Here is an 18,273-nt window from a genome sequence, read left to right as displayed (position 1 = left end):
ATTAATTTCTTATACTCTCTATCCCCATCTCTTTCACCAGTACTTTCCCGTCTTCCAATACATCTTTCTCTCTTTCTCTCTCTTTTTCTCTCTCACACACACTACTCTCTTTACTCTTTCAAATTTTCCCCAAAAGCTAAAGCTTAAGCTCTCTTCTAATGGCTGAAGAAGAAGTAGTAGTAGTAGAACACACCATTACTACTCCGGAAGCTAATTCTTCTGCCGCAACTGCTCAAGTTTCGTCCCCTGCAGCACACAACCTGAAAAGCTACATGTTCTCCATAGATCATGGTCAGGGTCATGGAGGTGCCACTGGAACCCAGAAGGCCAAAGAGCCGGGTGGTTACAAAGCCTATGGTGGGTTTGAAGAGAAACCCAGAAAGATGGAAGTTTTTAGTTGGTGTTCTTATGAACTGTGCTCTTACTTCGTTCTTCACGTTCTCATCCCCATCGTCTTCCCGCTTATCATCAGCCAGATTGTGAAATTTCCCAAGGATGAGCCTGTTCACGGTTTTGTACAGAACACCAGGGGCTTAAACTGTTCTGCAAAAGAAATGAAAATGTAAGTTACTCTTCCTAATTTTTTCCTTCTGGTTTCAAATCATGAAAGAAAAAATTAAAACTGTTTTAAATTAATTCAAATTAGACTATTTTTCTGAAGCCATTTATGTAAGAAGTTAGGATAAACACCATCATTTGTTATGTTTTGCTTGAAATTTTGCAAGTTAGTTTTAGTAAATGTTGTTGTTGTTGTTTTTTATTTTTATTTTTGGCTGAAAGAACATACTATTTTGCACACTAAATCCCAAAAACAAGAGGGAAGTAAGGTAGGATATGTCTCACCAAAAAATCTAGTATTCCTAGCCCAAGCAGCTAAAAAATGAGCTACTTCATTAGTTTGTCTAGGAGACCAACTAAATAAACAAGATTCAAAAAAAGTATTGATATTAGTAAATATTGTATTTATTTTGCTGCCAAATATTTCCTTATATTAACGAATTAATCCATCTTATATCATGTATAGTGATGTACTATTAAAAAAAAAAATGTTACATGTCATCCATATGATTAATATGGTGATGAATACAAACATGTCTTTATAGAAAATAAAATTTTAAAAATGACAAATTTGTTTTGTTTGATAGTTATAATAACAACAAAGCGAAAGCCTAAAGCACCAATTTTTTTGACCTGAAAAACTTTGCAGCTACCATGGACTCACATCACCATACATAAACGTGAACCATGCAAAGTACTCCGCTCTAGAATGGACTTCAATTTCCTGGGCCATCGGAATCCTCATCGCCGCTCCGATCCTCGGCTTCCTCTCCACCCACCTCGACCGAGGCCATCAACCGATCATCGCCATCGGAGCCACCGCCATCGGCGCCATCTTCTGTCTCCCATCGGGATTCTTCAAAACCGTCTGGATTTTCCCACCCTACATTGCCTTCATAATCGCAGCCATCACCGTTGCCTCTGCCACTCATACGCGCCACCTTGGCTTCATGGTCCGCGGCTTCACCGGACCGACAATTCAAAAATCCCAGTTCCAAATCCGCCGTGCAGTCTCCGGCTGGCTGTCCCTCTACGCTGCCGCCGCCGGTACGCTAGGCTGCGCCGTCATTGCGTCGTTCACATACCATATGCTCAAGGAAAAAGAGGAATTCATAAGTCTTTGGGTGGTTTCCATTTACAGTGGACTAATTTGGCTTTTAGGAATTTTTCATTTCTTGACCTCAAACAGGCCAACCAACAGAACCTCCATATCAAGAGCTCATGCACTTTCTATCTTCAAATACCCTCATGCACTCGGAAGCCTCGCCGGAGTTTTCCTCTCTTCTCTTACCACCATGTGTATCTTCACCGGAACGTTGCTATACCTCGTCGGACAACTCTGTTTCTCTCCCGCTTCTTTACTTTATTTCTGGTTAATTTACTTCATTTTCCCACTCGTTTTACTTCCATTGATGCACCCACTACAACATGTGTTGAAGAGCGACTCCGTGAAGATGCAAATACTCGGTTTCGCCCTCTCGGCGATCACCGCTGGGATGGGATTCTACTACAAAGGAAAGATTTGGAGAAGAAAACATGTATTGGCTCTGGCTCTTTTTCAGAGCACTTCGACTGGGATTTTGCATGCGTTTGGTAGAGTTTTGTTGGTGGATTGTTCGCCTTATGGGAAAGAAGGAGCTTTCTCTACTTGGTTTGTGTTGGTGAAAGTGCTTGGAACTGGTTTGGGTTTTACGATAGCATCTGTTGCTCCCGGAAATATTGGGGTTTCATTCGGTGTTGCTTTCTTTACGAGTGTTGTTGCCATGGCGGTTTTGATATTTGGGAATGTGAGTGATCTTGATGGAGCTGTTGCTGCTGGGAATGTGGAAGAAGATCATGTTGTTGGTTATGGTGAAGGTGGTGTTTCATCATCACCTCTTGTTCATGGTGTTGATATTGCTGGAAGCAGTACTGAAATCAAGGAGTGTTTGGAAAAAAGCGAGACACCATAAGAAAGGGATGTTAATTTTCTCTTGGAAAAAACAAAGAAGGGAAAAATTATTGAAATCTAATTATGTTTCCCTATTTTAATTTTATGTTAATGTGAATTATTTTCTTGTGTTTTGTATTCTTAATTATATTCTTTTAGAAGAAGATAGTGGCTTTTTATTTTTATTTTTTTTATTAGTATGGGTTAATGGATGTATTGAGAAATTATTTAATTATTCTTGTCATCATTGTTTTTGTTGTTTTTGTTACAATCTAGTTTGTATACATGGTTTGTTTTTGTTTTTTTGTTTTTTTGTTTTTTTGTTTTTTTTTTCCCTTCTTTCTTTGATAGCGAATAAATAACTTTGAATTGGTTAGTTCATGATGCACTTATCATTTCCCAAAATAAGATATATTCTCCTACAAGGTTTTATTTTATTTATTGCTTAAAAAATAATTTGTTGTTTGATTAATATGTTCTGATTCGATCAATGATTTCATTCGTTTATATCTAACTTTTGGTCACATTTACACCCAATGGGCTTTCTTAAATTTGCTTTTTGTTTGTATGGAAAAGGTAATAGATGTCATGTCATGTATATTCATGGCCAACTCATTAAATAGATTAATTTTTAAATAAATGGTTTACTCAATAATATGCACATCTAACTTTCAAAGATAAATTATTTACAATTAACAAAAAGTAGAGAAAATTTGGAATACACTAACACATAGAAAATAGGAGGGTTTTTTCTCTCTCTCTCTCTCTCTAAAACAAAATTTGTATAAATGATGGCTACAGCATATTTAATATTTAAGTTGGGGATAAAACAAATTAATTTAAAAACGAGATAAATTGAGTTTTATGGGACATCTAAACTGAAGCAGAGAAAACCTTAATCCAAGACAGAATTGTGCGACCAGCTTACCAAACACCTACACATTCTCTCCGCAAAACCGAGTCCAGTAGAACCCAAAGAGGCAAAGCTCAAAGCTAAAGCTGACGTTAGGTTTTTTGTATAACCCGTTTTGGACCTTGGAAGCCATTGAAGCCGATGATGATGCAGAGACTGTACTCTAGACTTCGATCTATAGCAGTACATTCAGCGCATACTCTTCCTTGTCGCTCTTCATCTAGTCGTCTGCTCCACTCTTCCGTACTGCTTCACCAACCTCTCCATTCTCATTCCACAACATGGAGCGTTAAGTCCCTTTTCAGTGCCTCTTCGTCATTGCAACCTTCTCTAGGGTTTAACACCGTTCGTTACTCTCCTCTACCACTTTCTGTAAGTTGGTACTTATTTTCTCTTTTTATGCGGCAATTTTTCTTTTGCCTGCTTGGTTACTGAGAAAATGCGCCAGAAAGATTGTAATCCTAAATTTCGAATCTTTAATACTTTTTGATAGATATAGAATTGGATAAGTTGTATTGGTTTTTGAAGAGAATCTTGTTATCGTTGTTGTTCATGTATGTTTAAAGATTGTACAAGTGCGACATGTGTCATCGAGGGAGCGGCGAAAGAGGAGAAAACCGATGACCCCTGTCACTTCCAAGCTCAAGAAAATCAAAATGAAATCTTACTCGTGGGTTCATGATTTTCATTTTGTTTCGTTTTGTTAATGGATGAAAGTGTTAAAGATGAATTGAAATCTGATTTGAAACTTCTTTGATCAGGTCGTATAAGTCCAGGTTCAGGACAATGAATGATGGGAATATCCGGCGCTGGAAGGAGGGAAAACGGCACAATGCGCATTTGAAGGTTTGCTTTTCATATTTTCTTCTCAAACTCTCTTACGTGTGTGATTCAGAATTGATTAACACAGAAATTAGATAATTTGATTTCCAGAAGCGTCTTGCTTTGTTACAATCAATCCAAAAGTTTTAAGTTGCTTACCAAGATTTGAACATGGGAATAAATAGACGGCAAAGGCTCTGATTCCATGCTATGACATAATAAATCTTAAAAGGTTTAAACTGTTAGGGAATAGATTGAACCATGCATGCATGTAATACTCACTCTAGGTTACCTATATTAGCCTTTTTGTTAAGCTTCAAGGCCCTTAGTTTTGGTTTTTGTCCAACAATCCCAGATTTGATATGATTTTGGTTGGAAAATATAAAAGACAGTAAAAGATATACATTTGATACCTATTCCACCAATAAAACTTACATATACTACTAATATACTATAACTTTTCACTTTTAAGCTTGCCTTTATCAAGAGATTAGAAACCCCTTAGTTTTGGCCTGTTTTCACTGAGGTTTCATTTTGTTGTCCTTAGCCATAAGAACATCAGAACTTTACATGATGCTTTGAGTAAAGATAAAAAGACAGTTACTCTTTAAGTAAAGAAAGAGAAAGACAGTTTTGACTATCCTCCATGCTCTAGCGGTTTTACAACATCTGTTTACTAGTTCTTCTTAACGTTTCTTCTCCTTACTTTTGTTTTTATTGTGAATGTTTGCATCTTCTTAAACACCTATTTTCTCCCTAATCCTTCATCCCTACATCTAAGGAAAAAGAAAAACAAACAAAGATCACTATGAAAAATCCTGGATGATGGGGCTTATTGTTCAAGAGGTAGGGAACATAATATTGTATGCAGCTTTATTGTGAAATTTAATTTTGGTTAGAAGGAATGGTATTGTACCTGATGCTGGGTGTGTTATTAAAAGCTGTTTGCATGTAGTATCTATATGAGAGCATGTTTCAGGCTTGTTTAAAGGTGTCTGATAGATGGTGTAACATATATTCTATTCTCATTACGTTGATTCTAAATTTTCAAACAAGCTGTAGATTGTTTGTCTTTTAATGGACATAACTAACCCCCAAAAGCCAAAAGTGATCAATAGTTAGAATTTAACATAACATCTCTTATAACAAAAGTAAGATTCTGATGTTGCTGCTTCTTGAAGTTAAGTTTATATATGAGGATCTTTTGTAGTCTGTTAGCATGAACACATGTGTGAACCATTGACATCAAGTGAGATAGATATGTGAATTGGGCATTGAATTATGTTAACTAACATTCTTCTTTTGTTATTTTATTTGAATCCCGAGTTTAAAGTTTTACAACATTTGAGTAATGTGCACATTGCAAAAGCAGCCATTATAATAAAAGAAATTGTGTTTCATGCAGTCAAAGAAATCAAAGCGTAGGCTTAGACAACCTGCTATTGTCCCATTAGCTTATGCCAAAGTGATGAAGAAGCTCAACTTTTGTGGTTAAAAAGATAAACAAACCGGTAGCGTCTGCAGGTGCTTGCTGATCCCTGGAATGATAAAGAGGGATTCTTTCAACAGTGGTTCTTTGGTTTTATACATTTTTTTGGATGTACTTTGGCTTAATACTTGCATTTAATTGTTCACATATTTGTAATTCTTAGAACAAGCAGGTTATAAAGCAGCTTTATGTAGCTGGGCGAAACTAGTAAAAGTGATAAGCTCTGATTTTGATTTTATCTTTAATCAAAGTTTCAAAGTTATCGATTAAATGCATAAATTTCTGAGATTGCTTGGATTGGTAATAGATTTCAGTGAATTGGTTCTTGGAATTTCTTCGATTGGTTCGCACCACTTTTATGATTGAAAAGCAAGGTGTAGCCAAAAATAAAAGAAAGTGCATAGGTATTGCTACATTAGTTGTCTAATCATAAGTTTTTTCTTCTCAAATCAATATTTATTTATGTGAAAAACAGTACAAGCCCACGACAGCATTTGAAAGAAATTGTTTTTTATTTTTTTGGGTAAACTTTTAAAAGAAATTTTTAGTAAAATTTTTTTTAAAGCATTTTAATAATGGTCAAACTTTAATTACTTTAGTTGTGTATTACAAATTTATATTAAAAAATGAATTACTTGCTATAATTTATATGCAATCTAGTTTTTTTCTTATAGCACTTTGTACTTTTTTTTCATAGACATTCTATTTCTATTTTTTTTGAAAATTACAATTTATTCTTTAGTGTTTCTATTCTATTTCAATTTATTATTTAACCTCAACAATGTAACAAGAATTAAATGTGTAAATTTTTTTAACAAATTTACCGATATTTAACCAAACCTTTTGTCTAATAAAATTTTAAATAATTGTAGAATTAATAACAATTTACCCTTATTCCATGAAACTTTAAACGTTTTAAATAATCATTGAATAATTCAGGATTAAAATGAAATCACTTAAAAACCAGCTTTTTTTTGTTTCTTTTTAGTTGAATACTTTGATGCCAGCCTGATAAAGTAAAAGAGTTGATCACAAAAATTTAGCCGTTATTTATTTTCCAATTATTAAATATCAAATATTGATTTGATAAAATCTTAAAAAGTGGAACATACGACATGCGTTTTGAAGCAGAAATAAAAAAAATGGTGTCGCCGACTTATTGCAATACACCCCCTCTCCCCTCTCTCTCTCTCTCTCTCTCTCTCTCTCTCACCATTGTCCGCCGTCCGTCTGCAACATTCCAATCCTCCTCTCTTTCTCTCTCTGACGCGTCAAATACAACTCACCGGTGGCCAACTCAGCCTGTTATTCTCCAAACTATTACCTTTTCATCCACACATATATATATATATATATATATATTCTCTTTCTCTTACCAGTTGCTATATACATTCTCTCTCTCTTACCAGTGCAACTGTGTTTAGTGCAGGTAGTAATCTTCAAATTTTTTTTTATTTGATTCTGGATTTTGAATTGTAGGAGAGAGTTCTCTTTTTAACGTTTTAGAATTAATGGGTATTGTTTTGGATGCTGGGTTTGGTTACATGTTATGGTTCTTCAAAGTCCAACCATGTTGTGAATTTGATTGGTTCAAGTTTTTGGTTGATTTTTAGGTGCTTCTGTAATTGGAAAGCTTGTTTAATTTGGCTGCAGTTGGTTGAAAGTTAGAGTTTTTGAATATTTCCGGCTCAATTTGGGAGTGCTTCTGTGGAGCTCTGAGGAACCAAAAATGTGGGTATATGTTTATATTGTTTACCTCGATATAACTAACTTTTTTTTCTTTTTTTTTTTCTCATTACTAGAAATTATGTTCTCATTCTATTCGTTAGGTTTGGAATTTTAAAGCTAGAGTTTTGGCTTTGTTTCTAAAAGAAATTTCATTTTGAATTAATGTTATTTTAGAAGGAAAAAAGAATCATAGACTTCTTCTGACTGTTTTTGTAATTTGTGTGGTTTGTTTGAGATAGGTCAAGGATATGTGTGAAGAATTTACCCAAGCATGCAACAGAGGACCGCCTTCGAAATTTCTTCTCCCAGAAAGGAGAAGTTACAGATGCCAAGCTTATGCGCACCAAGTATAATCTTCTGCTTCTCTGTTCTTCATATACTTTATTATTTATTTATTATTACTAAGCGATGCCTTTATTAAGGTGAGGTTCTTAAACATACTTTCTTTTTCAGGGATGGAAAAAGTAGGCAATTTGCCTTTGTTGGGTTTCGTACAGCGCATGAAGCCGAAGAGGCTATCAAGTACTTTAACAAATCGTACCTTGACTCTAATAGGATTACTTGTGAGGTCTACTGTTGTTCTTTTTCTACTTTTCTCATATTACTTTATAGTTTTTGATTCGGATGTTCAATTTGACACCCATTCTATTTTCATTTCTGCATGAGTATTCTCTAAATGTATCATGTTCATGCATTAACGAAAGATAATACATTTACAATATTTGTTTTTAGTTTAGATTTTGTGTCTTAAAGCATATACCATGGTTACCATCTCTTCCAAGTTAATGCATTTACATGATATTTGCTTTTAAATCTGATTCACTTTCAGGTTGCCCTTAAAGTTGGGGATCCAGGTATTCCACGTCCTTGGAGTCAGTATTCCTTGAAGAAAGAAAACAAAACAATTGAAGATGGGAAGACTGGTACTAAAAGTTCAAGCCTTTTGAAGTCAGATAAAAGGGGAAAAAATCTTGGAAAGGATAGTGGTAATGATGATCCTCAACTGCAAGAATTTCTTGAGGTTATGCAGCCGCGGGTCAAGTCAAAATTGTGGGCAAATGACACATCTATAACTCCAGCTGCGAACCAACTTGTTAAAGCTAATAAGAAGCAAACTCAAATAGAAAAGAAAAGATCAGGGAAATCAGATCTTTTGCATATGGAGTCTGATGAAAATAAGATGGAAGATAGATTATCAGATCAGCAAGTGGCTAAAACTTCACAAAATCTTGTCCATGATGATGTTGTTTCAGATGTGGATTACTTCAAGAGCAGAGTTAAGAAGAGTTGGTCCGATTCAGATAGCAGTGACAGCAATGATACTGAAAAGGATGAAGATAGTAGTGACAGTGATGATGCTGAAAAGGATGATGATGAATCATTAAACGGAAACCTCAAAGGTGAGGTTGTTCAAAAAAGAGCTCCACGTGGAAGGCACAATACCCTTGAAGATGATGCCTCTGAAGAAGAGGCCAGAGATGAAGGTCCTCCAGAAGATTTTGATGCTGAAGTACTTGACCAAGGAAAGACATCACGTTTGGAATATGAGAAAGGAAAAGTACTTGAGAGTGGTCGTCTTTTTGTCCGTAATCTACCATATACAACAACGTAATAATCCTTCGCCTTTTAATATATGCATTATTTTGGCAAAATATACCGTGCCAACGCATGAATTTTGATTACTTGTGTTGCCAACTATAGTGCTTACGTTTTTTCTTCCAATAATTCTTTTTCCTTTTTGGTCAACTCTTTACAATAATTCTGATTTTCCTTTCTTGTTACAATGGTTAAATTGTAATGAATATTTCTTGATCAGTGAAGAGGAATTGGAAGAGCTCTTTGGCAAATTCGGCACCGTTTCAGAGGTCCATATTGTTGTTGATAAGGATACAAAACGATCAAAAGGAATTGCTTACATCCTTTACACTCTTCCAGAGTTTGCTGCAAGGTATGTTTCTGTGACTGAAAGCTTAAGTTAAGTAAGTAGAATGTTTTACACTGTATTGATTTATTGGTATATATATAGGAGGTTTTCTGTTCTGACTTTTCCTTCTTTCTCTTATTAGTCTTAGGTTTTTTTGGCCATATTATCTCATGTACGGTGAAAATAGAAATAGCTTTGGTTGATAATCAGTCACTGTATATAAGCCTAGTAATGATTATGGTGTTCATGGTTGTCAAGGGTTAATTTATTTGCTAATATTTGCCTGCAGAATAAAATTCCCCTGTGTTTCCCCTATGATATTGCCATTCTATGTTTTAATATGTATATGTATATTTTTTTGGGTGAAGGGCGATAGAGGAAGTAGACAATTCAATTTTCCAAGGCAGGCTGTTGCATGTTATGCCAGCAAAGCTAAAAAACCCATCTGATAAGCTACAGTAAGTAGCACTGCTGTATCACCTACTCTTGTTACTTTTATAGTGACATTGTTTGTGTCTTTCTGCTTTGCACTTTAAGGGTGGATTTGACATTGCTCTTCTGTAGGACTGATGCTTCAGCAAGCCAAGGTTCAAAAACTTTCAAGCAACAGAGAGTGGAAGAGAGAAAGGCATCTGAAGCTAGTGGAAACACAAGAGCATGGAATACTTTGTTCATGCGCCCTGATACTGTATGCTAATCACTTCCCTGTCGCTTCAACAACTTTGTCCTCTGCACAATTTCCTAAAATTATTGTATTTGAAGTGATTGTTCCAATCTTACATTTTATCTTCAAATTGATAATTTGATAAGACTTGTCATCTTTTTTTATTATTATTATTATTATTTTTTTTAAAGACCTTTTTTCCTTTTTTATGTGGCATACATTGTTAATTGCTTCTTTTGGTCTTTGTTCCTTGATTCGGATAGCAATGACAATCCTTGTTTTGTGCCTTGATTTGTTGAGTTTATACTGAGTGTTAGTATGAAAAGTTTTCTGACTTTGGGCTCTTGTATAATAATAGGTTGTTGAGAACATTGCTAGGAAATATGGTGTGAATAAGAGTGATTTACTTGATGGGGAAGCTGATGATCTCGCTGTGAGGCTTGCTTTGGGAGAAACTCAAGTGATAGAAGACACAAAAAACTCACTTATCAATGCTGGAGTAAATGTAAACTCTTTGGAGGACTTTGCGGCTGGAAAAACTGATGGTATGAAAAGAAGCAACCATGTTTTGTTAGTGAAGAACTTGCCTTTTGGTTCTTCTGATGGTGAACTGGCTAAGATGTTTGGGAAATTTGGGAGTTTGGACAAAATCATTTTTCCTCCAACGAAGACATTGGCCTTGGTATGTATTCATGGATTAAAAAACAGAATGATATGTAACTTACTTTTGAGTTACTTCTCTTAATTTATTTATTTGGAACTATTTGATGTAAGTGGATGAATTTAATTATGCTGTAAGTAGATGAATTTAATTATGCTGTATTCTTTGTTGCTGTGTTGCTTTTTATTTATTTTTGCTTTTCCTGGGATATGTAATAGGTTGTTTTTCTTGAACCTGCTGAAGCTCGTACTGCTTTTAAAGGATTGGCATATAAGCGTTACAAGTAAGGTTTTTTTTTTGTTTCATTTGGTGTTATAAATTAAAAGTCTGAACAGGATTTCCATTTCATTATTATATCATATGTAATGGTTTGGTGAGTTTTCTTTTTTGATATCATCACACATCAAATCGATTAGGTTTACCAATGTTTTGAAATTGGAAGTTTGACTTATCCAGCATTGACCAGTATGCAATATCATTCTATCTTCACTGTTATTCTTCCTATGCGTTTTCAATTTTAGTTTACTGCATTGACCATCTATTTCAAGTTTATAGCTCGTATATGCATTTTATTTTAGTTTCAAGAGATATTCTTCTCTAATTTTTTAGATGTTTCTATCAATTCCTGCAACAAGTATTTTGTAATTTTTTGTATGTGTGTGTGTTTGGTGTTTTCTTTTTTTTTTTTTCCACACCTCCCCCCCCCCTCCCCTCCTTAATATTGTGTCCCCTCTATGATAATACAGGGATGCCCCATTGTATTTGGAATGGGCACCAGCCAATATTCTCAGTGAAAGTTCAACATCTGGTGACAATAAAATGAATGTTCCTATTGTTGGTGAACATGATGCCAAAAAGGCTATATTGGAGCAACATGTGGAAGGAATATCAGATGTGGATGTTGACCCTGATAGAGTCGAGGTTTGACATTTACATGCATTTTACTCTTATTTTCTCTTTGTTCTTCGGTAGGTTATAATGTATACCTGGTAGATTGCTACTTTAGGTAGGACTGTTGTAAGCTTGCATGGACCTTCTTGGCATTTCCAGATTATAGCTATGGAATATATGGTCTTTTTAATTTTGTGTTGGAATATGTGGAACATTTTGACATTTCATTATCTGCACCTTATTCAGATTGTTAGAACTATGGCTGAAGATCAGGTTTTAGGTAGTCATGAGACTGAATTGAAAATTTGTACTGTAAATTGAGAAAATCAGAAAAATTGTTGGTAATTGCATAAATAAACAATATTTGGTAATTGCATAAATAAACAATATGATTTGAAGCTCAATAAGTGCAACAAAGTAAAGAAGGCCTTGTGGGACATTAGAATATTATAAAAGAAAAAATCATGTAGTGAAGTTTCATAGGCAAGTGCGATTGTCATAATTATTTTTTCATTTAAAAGTGCTATTAAAATTTAAAAGTTTAACATATAAGTAAGTGTAAAGTGGTAACGGAGCTTTGAGTACATCGGTTCCGGTAGTATTTGTAATTTTGCATCAATGCATTTGTTTATATAGTTTATTAATATTCTTTGCTTTGATATCTTCAATTTCCAGTCACGTTCCCTATTTGTCAAGAACCTGAATTTTAAGACATCCGATGATAGTTTGAAGAAGCATTTTAGTGAGCACATTAAGGAGGGAACACTTTTAAGTGTCAAGGTAATTATCTGGTGCCTACCATCTTGACCATGGTTAAAGTGATTTTTTTTCCTTCCTTTTCCATTGTATATTGTTTATTTGTCCTGCAGATAAAGAAGCACCTGAAAAATGGGAAGTATGTCTCAATGGGTTTTGGTTTTCTTGAGTTTGATTCTATGGAGACTGCCACAAACGTGTTGAAGGACTTACAGGTAAAACCCATTCTTTACTAGCACATACAATATCAATTTGGGAAACTTATTCTGACTCTTACTATTTTAATTATTTTCAAGGGAACTGTTTTGGAAGGTCATGCGCTTATCTTGCAACTTTGTCATGCCAAGAATGATGAACAAGTGCTGAAAAAAGTTGAGAAGGATAAAAGTTCAACTAAATTACTTGTGAGAAATGTAGCTTTTGAGGCAACAAAGAAAGATCTGAGACAGCTATTTAGTCCATTCGGCCAGGTGAGTACTAACTTTTGTTTAGTGATCGTTTCAAACCTATAAATGATGAAGTGCAGAGCTTAGCCTTAAAAGAAGTTGGCAAACTTTATTGGTTGAATTGTTTAGTATAATATTAGTTGTTTAGAAGTGTCATCTTACTTGAGTTTTCACATAAGCTTTTAAAAACAGTTTGTAGTTTGTAGAATGACAAAAGAATAAATCCTGACAGTGCAATTTGATAGTGATCATATAGCGCATGATGCACATAAGTTAGGCAGCTTTATCTCTTGTTTATGTTTAAGAAGTCAGATAGATTGTATTTGTGCTACTTGTCTTGTGTAATATAGCCATTTTAATGTATGACTTCTAAATGTCAACCCAATCTAAAGGGTAACATGTCTCTTTCATTTATTTTAATAAAGTCATAAATCAGGGCAAGCTGGTAAGGACCTTAAATGATATCTTTTTAATGCTTTGTGCATAATATATGAAGAATTTTCTAAACACTCCCAAAAAATTAAGAGTGAGTTCAAGTTCGAAGTTGAAAGTAGAAGTAATGATTATTTGTTCCAGTGATGGAGCCATGAGCATTGGAAGCTTTTCTTTGTTCCATGAATATATGTGAAATTATATATTTAAAACTAGCAGTTCCATCCTCCCCACTCCATCTTGTGATTATTAGTATAGCTTTTCAATTTAGCCAATTTGTTTTGGAGGGATTGTTACCTGTTGCATACCTTTATATTTGTTTTTGTTCTTGCTATTGTGGTAGATTAAAAGATTACGACTGCCAATGAAGTTCGGAAATCATAGAGGATTTGCTTTTGTGGAGTTTGTTACGAAGCAAGAGGCTCAAAATGCCCTTAAAGCACTTTCGAACACCCATCTTTACGGTCGACATTTGGTAAAGTTATTAGCATTAATAATTCTATTACAGGCAAATCATGTCCAGACAATATGTAACTGTTACAATTCCTTTCTGTAATCTTCAGGTTCTAGAGAGAGCGAAAGAGGGTGAGAGCTTGGAGGAATTACGGGCTCGAACCACTGCTCAGTTTGCTGATGAAGAGAATGAGTTACAAAACCCAACCAAATTGTCTAAGAAGAGGAAACAAATGGCCATCTTGGATGAGAGTGAAATGAAATTTCAAAGGATTGCAGATTAGTGCTTGAGTGACTTTTTTTGTATAAATTAATTTGGTACTTTGTATTTGTTATAGTTTTAGGTTACAAATTATACCAGCCCCATTTTTCTTATTAGGAGCTGGTTTTTTAACACAAGTATTTTAGGTAAAAGTTGAGTTCAAGGAAATAGAAGCTATTATATGTTTTTTTTTTTTTTTTTTTTCTCCTCCCCTTGCAAATTAACTGATACTGAATTCAAGAGAGTTCTATGGTTTTAAAGAGGATTTACAGCGGCATGTTGTGTTTTCATTTCGCTATAGAATTCTCAAGTTGTTTCTTTTACATTACTAGTTCATAGCAAGATCGATAAGTAGTAGACAAAAATTATATAGTATATAAAATAAAACTAGACTGATTTTGACGATGTGAAATAATTGGTAAGAATTAGAATCTTATGTAAGAAAAAGTCAAAAACAGAAGGGATTTGAGTATTTTACGACAATTAGCTGTAAGTTGAAAACGATTTTCTTTTTCCTTAAACAGCAAAATACAACAAAACTATATTTAAACAGGATTCTTTGTATGCGAGTCATGATAGTGCCACTTTTATGAAGGACAAAATGTAATGGTCAAAGATGGTTGGAAAAAAAAAAAAAAGTCAAAAAGTCAAAGATTCCAAATCATTTAACCTTCTATTGGACAGTGAAGCAACTCCTATCATAATTGTCATAGCCTTATGCAGATCAAAATGTTTTCTGACGCAAAATTTAATTTCTCAGAAATGGTTAGCAGAAAGAGCTTCATCTACATATTGTTCTGCATCATCATTCATTCATACTTGGTGGTTTCCGATTCTGCCTCTTTAGCCACAATCCATCAAGGTAACACTCTTAACTCTTCACAAACCTTAATTTCCTCAAAAGGGTATTTCTCGTTGGGATTCTTCAGTATCGTGAAATATTCAGGTCCAAACACCATCAAAACATGGTACTTGGGAATAAATTACATCAACTTTCCTGGAGGAATCAATGAAACAAACACAGTATGGATCGCCAACCGAGACAAACCTATTTATAATGATTCTGGGATTCTTACACTTGACAGAATGGGAAAGTTGATGATTAGCTACAAAGGAGGTGATCCTATTGTGCTCTACAAAGGCAGTAAATTCGCTGCTGTTAATACAAGTGCTACTCTGCTGGACAATGGCAATTTTGTTCTGAGAGAAATGAACTCTAATGGGTCTGCTGGAATGGTCTTATGGGAGAGCTTTGCCTATCCAACAGACACACTTTTACCTGGGATGAAACTGGGAGTCAGTCACAAAACTGGTCAGAGATGGTCTCTCACTTCTTGGTTGGCTGATGATACTCCAGCTACTGGTGCTTTCACTCTTGAGTGGGACCCTAAGGGAGTTCAATTGGTAATGAGAAGGCAAGGAATGATTTACTGGAACAGTGGGGCAATCAAGAGAGATTCTTTTGGTGGCGGTACATTCTTTGATTTTGTTAGTTCAACTTCAATTTATGATCTCAAAAATGTGACAAATGAAGAGGAGGAGTACTTCACTTATTCTGTCAACAATAAGTATGACGAGCAGTATCGGCAAGGAAAATCAAAATTGATGTTGGATTACAAAGGTCTACTCCAAGATGCTGATAGATTACAGATCATAGATGTGGAAGAGTGCTATGGCTACAACACTGATGATGGATGCGTAAAATGGGAGCAACCGAAATGCAGGGGCTCCAACATGAAATTTGAGACAAGATCCGGGGGGTTCACTAAGCCAGCTGGAGACCATGACATGGGAGTATCTGATAACAATGGAAGCCTTAGTCGCAGTGATTGTAGAGCTCAATGCTGGAATGACTGTGATTGTCTGGGATTTATGGCAAACGGCGGAACTGGATGCCTGTTTTGGAGAGGTAAAGATCTGAAGTTTGAACAAGATTACAGTGGTTTTACAACAAGTTTAGATTTGCTCGTCAAATCCTCTTCAGGTGAGAGTCTGTCCTCGAAATCTCTGTCATGGAACTCCAACGGTAGTATCAACCAAAATATTGTTTAATCTTGCAATTGTATCACCTGCATTCTAATTAGTGGTTACCATTGGACCTCCTCACCTTGTAGAAAACACCATTTTCAACATAGAATACCATTAATAAAAGTCTTTTAACATAATGGTAGCTCTCCTAAGTAACATAGTACCGAAGATGTGGTTTTTTATTTATTTTTATTTCAATGACATCTTTATTAAAATAGTGAAAAGGAAGCAGATAAATGACACAGGATTTCCATTTCCAAACTAAATGCAGGAGGAAAGAAAGTGTCATGGAAGGCAGCTGTAATTGCAATTTCTGTGCTTGTGCCTATATTTGCTATTTTGTACTATATTGGCTGGAAGCTTAAGCTGCAAGGTATGTGTATGTTCTTTAGAAATTTGAATTTGAATTGGAATGACTTCATACATATATATAGCTAGGGTGAGGTGGGCTACTAGAATCATTTTGAATGATATGAAACAGGTTATATTAGAATAAGGAAAAACAACAACCTAACTGACTTGGCAGCGGGCATATTAGCTAATGACCTCAAAAATGGTGGCCACAATTTGGAAGTGTATAGTTTTTCTTGCATTGTTGAGGCTACGAATAATTTCTCACAAGAAACTAAGCTCAGTGAGGGTGGTTTTGGATCGGTTTATAAGGTAAGTTTCTCCATTTGTGTCTCAAAATGTCTTAATACATCATGGTTATCAGTGGCATTGATCTTCATGTCATATTTTAGGGAAAATTGCCTGAGGATCATGAAATAGCAATAAAACGACTTTCAAGAGGATCTGGACAAGGATTAATGGAGTTCAAAAATGAACTCATACTCATTGCAAAACTCCAACACATGAATCTAGTTCGGCTGCTTGGTTGTTGCATTCATAAAGAGGAGAAGATGTTGATATATGAGTACTTGCCCAACAAAAGTTTGGATTACTTTCTCTTTGGTTAGCTTACTGTACCTTAATATTGAGCTTATCTGACCAAGACGAATATAAATTCTAAATTCTGTACTAATAGTATGCTCTGCCATTGCCTTTTTTTATGCAGATCCATCCAAGAGAGAGCTACTAGACTGGACTAAAAGGGTGAACATCATTGATGGGATTGCCCAGGGACTACTTTACACAGAGATTTAAAAGCCAGTAACATATTGCTTGATCAGAACATGAATCCTAAAATTTCAGATTTTGGCATGGCAAGAATTTTCACACAAAATGAACTGAAAGCAAATACTAACAGGATTGTTGGGACATAGTAAGTTATAAAATTTATACCTTTAATTTATTTATTGGTGTTGTTGAATATATTGCATCCTGATTATGAATTATTTGTATACTAGCGGTTATATGTCACCTGAGTATGCAATGGAAGGAATTTTCTCTATTAAATCCGATGTCTATAGTTTTGGAGTTCTATTACTGGAAATTGTAAGCGGTAGGAAGAATAACAGTTTTCATGATCTCGATGGTCCTCTGAATCTTGTCGGATATGTAAGTTTATGAAAATATACCAACTTTTTCTGTTTTTGTCTATGTCACTATCATATGTACATAACTTCTGAACAAAAATGATATTATTACAGGCATGGGATCTGTGGCAGAAAGGGGCAGGATTGGAACTGATGGATCAGTTTTTGAAAGGTTCATGTTGAGAACAACAGCTGCTCAGATTTATTCATGTGGGACTGGCATGTGTGGAAGATTGCCCCATTGATCGACCTACAATTTCTGAAGTTGTTTCAATGCTAACAAATGAAAGTTGGCCTTTGCCAGTGCTTAAAAAACCAGCATATTTCACCCGGAGATTGATTGGTGAGGAAATACTAAACAAATCAGAAAACTATACGGTGAATGGATTATCCATTTCTGCATTGAATCCAAGGTAGTCTTTTAAGTATACCTAAGAATTTTTCTACTTGAGTCTAGAAGGTATGTTAGGAATAATAGATTGGCAACGACTAATTTTCTTTGTTGGAAAATATATTTTCTATACTTCAATAAAAGACACCATCAACTTGAAAATTTGTCTCTCTTCCCCTCTATTATTCTTCATGACTTCGTTTAAACCATTGGAAAATATGCTTGATATACATTGTTGGACTCACTTCCTACTAACTATAGCTTTTGGATAGATGGTAATTTAATATGTTATAGAGCCTTCATAACTGAAAGGTCTCGCATTTATTGTTGGACCCATTTGTATTGGCTATAGTTTTCAGGATAGACTTTGACTTATAACTTCTTCGGATGAAACTTCTGGAGTATATATATGTTCAACTTATCATGCAGCAGGTATATACTGGATGA

General features: G+C 34.9%; 4 protein-coding genes across 8 annotated transcripts; all 4 read left to right on the top strand.

Moving 5' to 3' along the window:
• On the top strand, positions 1-2,793 carry LOC107405345 (uncharacterized). Its single transcript, XM_048463688.2, has 2 exons — positions 1-562; positions 1,208-2,793. Exons 1-2 carry the CDS (start codon positions 159-161, stop codon positions 2,508-2,510), a joined length of 1,707 nt encoding a protein of 568 aa, XP_048319645.2. The 5' UTR covers positions 1-158; the 3' UTR covers positions 2,511-2,793.
• A 534-nt stretch (positions 2,794-3,327) lies between these two features.
• Positions 3,328-5,983, top strand: LOC107408231 (uncharacterized). Its single transcript, XM_016012386.4, has 4 exons — positions 3,328-3,773; positions 3,968-4,071; positions 4,163-4,247; positions 5,629-5,983. The coding sequence occupies exons 1-4, from the start codon at positions 3,543-3,545 to the stop codon at positions 5,716-5,718; spliced, it is 510 nt and encodes a 169-aa protein (XP_015867872.3). The 5' UTR covers positions 3,328-3,542; the 3' UTR covers positions 5,719-5,983.
• An 871-nt stretch (positions 5,984-6,854) lies between these two features.
• LOC107405344 (uncharacterized) lies at positions 6,855-14,206 on the top strand. 5 transcript variants are annotated; one of them, XM_060818266.1, is made up of 16 exons: positions 6,855-7,141; positions 7,366-7,443; positions 7,680-7,787; positions 7,894-8,003; positions 8,270-9,048; positions 9,257-9,388; positions 9,733-9,822; positions 9,929-10,052; positions 10,387-10,710; positions 10,908-10,972; positions 11,436-11,610; positions 12,256-12,360; positions 12,450-12,551; positions 12,633-12,806; positions 13,558-13,689; positions 13,778-14,206. In XM_060818266.1, exons 3-16 carry the CDS (start codon positions 7,712-7,714, stop codon positions 13,949-13,951), a joined length of 2,562 nt encoding a protein of 853 aa, XP_060674249.1. In that variant the 5' UTR covers positions 6,855-7,141; positions 7,366-7,443; positions 7,680-7,711; the 3' UTR covers positions 13,952-14,206. The 5 variants fall into 5 exon arrangements, with proteins under 5 accessions (XP_060674249.1, XP_060674247.1, XP_060674248.1 ...); XM_060818264.1 differs by having other exon boundaries at positions 7,894-8,008; XM_060818265.1 differs by having other exon boundaries at positions 7,326-7,443.
• A 131-nt stretch (positions 14,207-14,337) lies between these two features.
• LOC107408729 (G-type lectin S-receptor-like serine/threonine-protein kinase CES101) lies at positions 14,338-17,996 on the top strand. The gene is given in 9 exon segments (XM_060818267.1): positions 14,338-14,791; positions 14,876-15,913; positions 16,229-16,330; positions 16,439-16,620; positions 16,701-16,911; positions 17,015-17,086; positions 17,089-17,221; positions 17,307-17,457; positions 17,550-17,996. Coding segments are annotated over 9 exon segments (2,337 nt in total). The 5' UTR covers positions 14,338-14,646; the 3' UTR covers positions 17,853-17,996.
• The last annotated feature ends 277 nt before the right edge of the window (positions 17,997-18,273 follow it).

Source organism: Ziziphus jujuba, chromosome 6 (genome assembly GCF_031755915.1).
Source record: "Ziziphus jujuba cultivar Dongzao chromosome 6, ASM3175591v1".
NCBI lineage: Eukaryota > Viridiplantae > Streptophyta > Magnoliopsida > Rosales > Rhamnaceae > Ziziphus > Ziziphus jujuba.
The sequence above is the reverse complement of the archived record's forward strand: the minus strand, read 5'-3'. Positions and strand labels throughout refer to the sequence as shown.

Coding starts and splice junctions, on each gene's coding strand:
- LOC107405344 (XM_060818264.1), top strand. Junction 11,611..12,255: donor TTGACCCTGATAGAGTCGAG/GTTTGACATTTA, acceptor TTCAATTTCCAG/TCACGTTCCCTATTTGTCAA. Junction 13,690..13,777: donor ATCTTTACGGTCGACATTTG/GTAAAGTTATTA, acceptor TGTAATCTTCAG/GTTCTAGAGAGAGCGAAAGA.
- LOC107405345 (XM_048463688.2), top strand. CDS start 159: ATGGCTGAAGAAGAAGTAGTAGTAGTAGAACACACCATTACTACTCCG. Junction 563..1,207: donor TCTGCAAAAGAAATGAAAAT/GTAAGTTACTCT, acceptor AAAACTTTGCAG/CTACCATGGACTCACATCAC.
- LOC107408231 (XM_016012386.4), top strand. CDS start 3,543: ATGATGATGCAGAGACTGTACTCTAGACTTCGATCTATAGCAGTACAT. Junction 3,774..3,967: donor ACTCTCCTCTACCACTTTCT/GTAAGTTGGTAC, acceptor GTATGTTTAAAG/ATTGTACAAGTGCGACATGT. Junction 4,248..5,628: donor GGCACAATGCGCATTTGAAG/GTTTGCTTTTCA, acceptor TGTTTCATGCAG/TCAAAGAAATCAAAGCGTAG.